General features: G+C 44.5%; 1 protein-coding gene across 1 annotated transcript in view; it reads left to right on the top strand.

The window, feature by feature from the left end:
- The window catches only part of Cdyl2 (chromodomain Y like 2), a 165898-nt gene that overhangs the window by 133330 nt on the left and 24450 nt on the right, over window positions 1–8118 (top strand). The window contains exon 3 of the mRNA XM_021220514.2: window positions 5817–6034. Within this exon, the coding sequence (XP_021076173.1) occupies window positions 5817–6034 (218 nt within the window). The remainder of the gene's footprint in view (window positions 1–5816; window positions 6035–8118) is intronic.

Below are 8118 nucleotides of genomic sequence, written 5' to 3'. Positions count from 1 at the left end.
CTCCTCCCCTTCCCTTCCCTTCCCCTTCCCCCTTTTCCCTCCCCTTCCCTCCCCTCCCCTCTTCTCCTGCCCCTCCCTTTCTCTTTTTCCTCCTCCTCCCCGCCTTCATCTGTATCATAATGAGATTTTAATACAAGAAACTTGAGGAAGAGAACTTATATAGGCGCTCTCTCTACTTGACTAAAGGTGCTCAACAAAACTGATGAAAACAAACTAACAAAACACGGCCATTTCAACAAATTCATTCTCTAGATATCTGAGTATTCATTCAACAAGTCCAACTAGGGCATCTAGATTCATGAAAGACAGTTAGGATTCAGTACACTCCTAGCAGATGTCTGTAGAGGATCCAGAAATGGGAGAAGGGACTTCTGGAGACTGTCTCCTCCTCCTCCTCCTCCTCCTCCTCCTTGTCATTATAGAAAATACAGGAAGTTTCTCCTTTTGCCTCTTCTCAGTTTGTCTTCAGAGCAGGATGAAACCTTGATGATGTTGTGGGTAGAGTATTGGGGTCTTCTGCAGTGTCTCTCCCATGACAGTTCTTGCATGATCTTATTATTCCTTATCTGAACGAATTCAGGACATAGCATATTATCTTCTATTCCTGGGCCTGATAGGAAAAACCAGGATGGTAACAGACAGAATGAAGTCACTGTCTGGGGAAAACTAGGACCCAGGTCTGGCCCCTGTGAAACTTCAAGCCTGTCTTGTCTGCAGAGGTCTGTCTGCCATGGATCACCCACCAACTGACCGTAGAAGTTTGTAACAAAAAGTCCTCCCCAGAAACAGGAAGAGGACAGCAATTTACAGCCCCGGGCAGGCCGAAGGGCTCTTGTGGTAATTCTTCCCCAACCGGCAACCACAGATGCCTGCACTGAAGTTACAACTTCAATGTTAGTCTTCTCTCTCGTACACCTGTCGCTGCTTTCTCAAGGCCTCGGTGGCTTGCTCACTTCCTTCTGTCTCCTGGAACCCAGCCACAGGCTGCAGCCTGACCTCATGTGCAGCCTGACCTCAGGTGCAGCCTGACCTCAGGTGCTGTGCTCTGAATGCCACATGTTTACCAAGGGTTACACATGTCTCTGGAGTCCCTCATACACCCCGGTTTTCTTGCCACCCACACGCAAGTTAAATTGTTGACGCCAGCCCCACAGAGTACTCCAGACTCATTTTTAACAGGAGGTAGGCTAGCTGGCAGGGAAAGAGTTGTCACCTTATGAATGGGTTTTCTAGAAGGTTTGATTAGCTCACTGGCGGCAGAAAGTGAACTGGATGTCTATTACATCCTGTTGAAGTGTTTGAATCCAGTAGGCGTTGTGTGGCAGGCTCCTCTATAATTGGGGCTAGCGTTATGATCATGTTTCCCTCGTCATATTCCCTGGTAAGGTCATTCTCAGGGTAGGGACTGGAGTCTGCCACAAATTTTAAGGATCACTTGGGTGACCACACAAAGGCTACAGAGATGGGATGTCTGCAGGTCATTGGGACTTCCTTCTTTTTTGAGGAAGCAGCCATTGCTAGGTTTCCCATGGTCTAGTGGGTGGCCCCACACCAATGTCCATTCCGTCAGTAGTGAGGAGACCCAGTGAGTATTTAAAAACCACATGGAAGACGGTCATCGGTGGTGCACATCTTTAGTCCCAGCACTTGGGAGGCAGAGGCAGGTGGATTTCTGAGTTCAAGGCCAGCCTGGTCTACAGAGTGAGTTCCTGGACATCCAGGGCTACACAGAGAGACGTCTCAAAAACAAAACAAACAAAACAAAAACAGTCACATGGAAGGAAGGAAGGGAGGAAGGACAGAAGGACAGAAGGATGAAAGGACAGAAGGCAGGCAGGAAAAAGGGGGAATATAGTGGCACTGTTCTGAAACTGGAACATAGGTGAGCATTTGGAGGGAAGGGAATGAGAGTGGGGTCTATCAAAACACATGATATGCACTATGAAATTCTCAAACAATAAAAAAGTGAAATTAGCTTTGTTAATTTGATGTTGCAGGGTGTAGGGGGAGACAGAGTGATAAGGCAGGGAGTGGATATGCCTGTATTTCATTGCAGATACATAGGACATTCTCAAGGAAAAAGAAAAGATGTGCAGCTCTGTGTGGCCATCAGCAGGGAGCATGTTGGGCTGTGTACTCTCTGCCCTCACCCGTGATCCCTCCATCTCCCTGCTGTTGTGTACAGTAATGGATCCACCCTGTATGTCCCAGGGACTCCTGGATTTCCCTCCCTGGGTGACAAAGGAGGCATTGGCTCTTTAGATCCCCTGCCCACTCTTAAATGAGGTTGTTTGTTTTCTTACTGCTGTTCGGTGTATTTTGGATACCGCATCTCTCAGATATATATATTTGGCAAGCTGTTTTCATGTAGAGTGTGGCTTGTCTCTCAAGTCTCACAGTGGTGCTCTCCAGGGAGGAGGGCTTCTAGGTTTTATAATGTTCAGTTTGCCCAGTTTTTTCTATATCACGAAACTTGATTTCTCGATGCTGAATATAGAAGCTTATTATCAAGCTCAGGGTCCCTAGAGCTTTATCTGGTTGCCTTTTAGACATTTGGCCATTTTGCATTTAGGTCTGTCATCCATTCTGAGATAAAGTGTGTGTGTGTGTGTGTGTGTGTGTGTGTGTGTGTGTGTGGTATGTATGTGTATATGTTGTGTGTGGTGTGAGTATGTATGGTGTGTGTGTATATGATGGGTATGTATGGTGTGTGTAGTGCCTGTGTGTGTGTGGTATATGTGGTATATGTGGTGTGTGTATATTTGTGTATGGTGTGTGTGTGTATGTGTGTGTGCATAATGTATGTGGTGTGTGTTTGTGCATGGGGGGTATATGTGGTGTGTGTATATTTGTGTGTATGGTGTGTGTGTGTATGTGTGTGTGTATAATGTATGTGGTGTGTGTTTGTGCATGGGGGGTATATGTGGTGTGTGTNTGTGTGTATGGTGTGTGTGTGTATGTGTGTGTGTATAATGTATGTGGTGTGTGTTTGTGCATGGGGGGTATATGTGGTGTGTGTGTGTCTGTATAGTGTGTGTATGGTGTATGTGTGGGGTATGTTTGTGTGTGTGTCTGTGTGTAGATGTGGTATGTGTATAGTGTATGCCTGTCTGGGTATATGTGTGTTGGGGTGTCTGGTATATGTGTATGGTATATGTGTGATTTTTGCTTGTCTATGTGGTGTGTGTGTGTGTGTGTGTGTGTGTGTGTGTGTGTGTGTGAAAAATGTCCTAGTTTTATTTCTCTTTCTGTTATGAACACCATGATCAGGAGGAACTTAGAGAGAAGAGGGTTTCCATTTCATCCTAGAGATTGCAGGCCAGTGTTGAGGGAAGTCACAGCGGGAAACCCTGGAGGATCACCGCTTACTGCCTTACTTACCTAGCTTTCCAAATAGCCAGGATCCATCTGCCTAGGGGTGGCACTGCCCACTGGGAGTCCTACACCAATTATCAATCAGGGAAACGTCATTTAGACTTGGCCACAGGCCAATCTGTTCTGGGCAACTCTCCCACTGAGATTCCCTCTTCACGGGTAACTCTCGCTGTATATCAAGTTGTTTTTTTTTTTTCCTTTTCTACAAACAGATACCTGTTGGTTTCAGTAGCTAGTAAGGGCTGTTCTTTCCCCCACTGAACAGTCCCAATACTGTATTTGTGCGCATTTGTTTATGTGTTCTCTGTTATGACCCATTGGTTTAAATTCCTATACTGAATCACTGTGGCACTACGGTGTGGCAAGTACCAACTCTCTTCTTACCTGGAAGCCTTGTTTTTGGCTGTTCTACATTCTTTACCCCTCCTAAAGAAAGTGTAGAACTAGTTTGACACTACGTACCAAACGGCTCACTGGGCTTTGCCTGGGATTACTTTGAACTCTGAGATCAGTTTATGAGTTGACACCTTACAAATAAATGCTCAGGGGTCTGTCTCAGGAGCCCTGCACTCTTCTTTTATTAGTTGCTTTTTATCCCTGTGATAAAAATTCCATGACCCAAACCAACTTATCAAAAAGAGAGCTTATTTTGGCCTCAGGTTCCAGAGAGAGGAGTTGGTAAGGAAGAAGGCACAGGAGCAGGCAGCTGCCTGACCATGTTTCATCACGACAGGAGGCTGAGATAGCCCACTCAAAATGCTGCAAGATTATAAACTGTCAAAGCCCACCTTTTGTGGTGTCCTTGAAGGCCCCATCTCCTAAAGGTTCCACCTACCCAAACAGCGCCACCATCTGGGTACCAGGTGTCTAAACACACAAGCCTATGGAGGATCTTTCTCATTGAAGCCGCGATACCGCTCCATTTAGTTAGAGCTACTTTGGTGTCTTCATTGGGGTTTTACAGTTTTCTATACACAGAGCCCATAAATATTTTATTAGAACTATAAATAGTTCATATTTGGGTGCTACTGTTTTTTTTTAAATATCAAATTCCATTTGTTCGTAACTGGTCCATTGGATGGTAACAGCGGGTGTATTAACCTCTATCTCGCAACCTTGCTGAATCTGCTCACCGATCGCAGGAAGGCTTGATTTCTTCGGCCTTCAGTTTGTTTGTTTGTTCACTGGTGCTTTCTATATAAATAACTTTGCCATCAGTAAATAGTCTTCCTCCCCCCCCTTCCCTCTCAATGTCTATAATTTTTATTGCCTTTTCTTAGTTAGGTCTTCTAGGATCCAGTTGAATAGGAGAGAGATTATCCTTTAGTGACTTTGGGTGTTAAAAGGAAGACATGCAGTTTTTCCCAGTTAGGGCAAGTGGTAGATGCCCACCTGTCGATGGTCCCACATCAAAGGGAATATGCAGCCCCCCTGTGGGACTTTGTCAGATGCCTTTTATGTGTTGATGGATCTGAATTTTCATCTTTAGACTCCCTGTGTGTCTGACTACACCCAACCGATTTTTAGATATTGAACAAGCTCCACACTGACTAGTATTTCATCAAAGTCTTTATTTGTTTATCGATATAGACAGGTTCTCATTCTGTAGTACAGCTGGCCTGAAACTCACTATGTGGTTCAAGCTGGTCTTGAACTTACAGAGATCTGCCGGTCTATGCCTCCCAAGTGCTGGGATTAAAGGCACGCGCCACCATGCCTGACCCTTGTTAAAGCCTTTTGTATCTTCATCGATGGAGTGTGATCTGTAAAGTGATATAAACCCTTTTCTCCACAAGTTGCTTTGGTCCTGGGGTCTTAATAAAAGCAATAGAAAGCAAACATAACCAATGTCCTTTTAGAGAAATTACTCTCTGGTCATTTATGAATACTAATATATAAGATTTAAAAAATGAATCATTTGGGAGAGGAGAGGTGGAAAGAGGAGGACCCTGCCTTTGGGTCCTTCCCATCAGAAGTTAAGCATTGGGCACTCAAAGCGCCATTTCTAGCTTTCATGTTGAATGAGATATTGTCGGTGTATTGTGCTCAGCACATGGTACAGGTTAGTGGCTAGTACTGCGTTTAAGGAGGATTCTTGGTAAGTCACCTGTGTCCACCAATGGACAAGACTGCCTCTCCAGGGTTCAGTCAGTTCTTCATGGCTAAGAATCCTGGCATTGGCAGAATGTTCACTGACACGTGTGGTCCACAATACTATCAGGTCCCCATAACCAGTCCTTTGCTAAACTGTCCCCCAGATTATTTTCTGAATTTGAAAATGGGTCATTTACATCCTGGACTCTTCACCCTCCCGGAGCAGAGCAAGGGGGCCCCTGGGCATGCTGGGATTTTCCGCTGGAAATCCAGGCTCTCTCTAGTTGACTTGCATGGTGTAGTATAGCGCAGGCCAGTTTCTCACTTAGGTTATCTGATTCCCGAAGGCTCTGCTCTGACCAACGGAGGCCTGAACCTGCACAGCCCCATGAAGAAGAAGGTGGAGACGGAGAAGGACTATGTCTTTGACAAAAGGCTCAGGTACAGCGTCCGCCAGAATGAAAGCAACTGTCGGTTTCGTGACATCGTGGTGAGGAAGGAAGAGGGCTTCACACACATTCTTCTGTCCAGCCAGACTTCGGATAACAATGCACTGACTCCTGAGGTAAAGAGCTTTGGGGGAGACAATTGATTTCAGGCCTCCTCTTCCTCCTCCTGCCCTTCTCTTGTCCTGTGCTTGCTTTGCTTGCTTGTCCATAATATCAACAGAAGCATGGGGAGTTAGCAACATGCCGGGGTGTGGGCATACACTAGAGCAGCCGTTTGTAACCTTCCTAAACCTACAACCCTTTAATACAGTTCATGTTGTGTTGACCCCCAACTATAAAATTATTTTCATTGCTACTTCATAACTGCCATTTTGTTATGAACTGTGATGTAAACATCTGTTTTTTTCCTATAGTCTTAGGGGACCCCTGTGAAAGGATTGTTTGACCCCCCAAAAGGGTCATGACCCTCAGGTTGAAATCCACAATTCTAGAGGACCTGTCCATTCAGGCTGGCATTGATAGGATGGGCTGGTATCCCTGGTGTATCTGGCACCCTCAGGAATGCCCATGAAGTGGTGGTGGTATGTGTGAGGGGGGATGCTATATCCTTGAACTTGTGACCACCTATCTTATGTGATTTACATAGATAATGGCTCTCTTATGGAATTGTGGGTGTGACGGCCCGGAATGACTGACAGTCTGTGAGGGAAGAGCTGACGGGTGTCTTTGGGGTTTATAAGGCATGTGGTTACTGGTGCCCCTCTGTTGTGGGTTGTCCTGATGCTGTTTATATTCTGATGGTAATTCTGCTTCCTCAAGAGGGGCTGCCCCCAAAGAGGGGCAACATGCGCAGTTGATCTCATGTGAACCTTCTCTCCATTTTAACTATCAATAAAGGCTAGATCCTGTGATCGATCGGGCAGTGGAGGGGAAAAGGTGGGACTGGAGGTTTGAGAGTGGGGACAGATAGAGAGGCAGAAGAGGAATGAAGAGGAGGAGCAAGCCATGATGGAGCAGAACCACGTGGCCAGGAGAAACCACAAGCAGCAAGAGGTCTTACAGCTGGGGTATTCGTTATAGCATTAGATCTGCCTAATCTAGACATACAGCTTGTAATTACAATAACTAGATTATGTTTTTTTTTGCAATACATCCTTTTGCTTCTTGACTCTGAGGCGAGTGACTTTGTTGATTTTTAAAAAAAAACTTATTTATTTTGTTTTATTTTTAAAAAAGATTTTATTTATTTATTTATTTATTTATTTATTTATTTATTTATTTATTTATTTAAGTACGCACTGTAGCTGTCTTCAGACACACCAGAAGGAGGGCATCAGATCCCATTACAGACTGCTGTGAGTCACCATGTAGTTGCTGGGAATTGAACTCAGGACCTCTGAAAGAACAGTCAGTGCTCTTAACCACTGAGAATTCTCTCCAGCTTCCTACTGTTATTCTTTATAAAACTGTCTCACCAGTGGCGCCCCTCCCCCATTTACAGACTGAAACCTCTAAAGCTATATACAAGCCTCTCCCTTTACAAATTAAGTACAATCACACAAACACAAAGCTCATTGACACCTTAAAACACAAGGGATTTTAGATATTAAGTATTCCACCTTAAAAACCAAACCAAACCAAACCAAAAACCTGGCTTCTTTATCCAGAATAGCTATTTATTGATTCACGTCCAAGTTGTAACATAAACCTAGCATTCATTTTTCCCCATCATAGACTGTATTCCACAGTTCTTTCACTTGTTAGAGGAGAATGATTGAGCTTTTTCCAATGTCTAATTGCTGTGACCATTTGTGTTCAAGTCTTGCCTAGCTCTACTCTTCCATTCTTCTTCAGTATACTCCTGGAGTCGGGTGAATAACACAAGGGGTAAATTTATTGTAGCACCAGAGAATTCTGCTGAGCTTTAATAAGAAAAACAAATTTTAGAAATAAATTGCTGAAAAGCTCAGGAGATGTGCTCTTTGTATGAAGCACATCTTGTTCAGGGCACTGACAGTATACAAGAGCACTGTTGTCACAGTCCTAACAGCTCTGGCATTGATTTGCTTATGTTTCTTTTTTTATAATTATTTTATTAGATATGTTCTTCATTTACATTGCAAATGTCCCCTATACCCTCCCCCCCCACTCTGCTCCCCTACCCACCCACTCCCACTTCTTGGCCCTGGCGTTCCCCTCT

Source organism: Mus pahari, chromosome 20, assembly GCF_900095145.1.
Source record: "Mus pahari chromosome 20, PAHARI_EIJ_v1.1, whole genome shotgun sequence".
Lineage (NCBI taxonomy): Eukaryota > Metazoa > Chordata > Mammalia > Rodentia > Muridae > Mus > Mus pahari.
The sequence above is the reverse complement of the archived record's forward strand: the minus strand, read 5'-3'. Positions and strand labels throughout refer to the sequence as shown.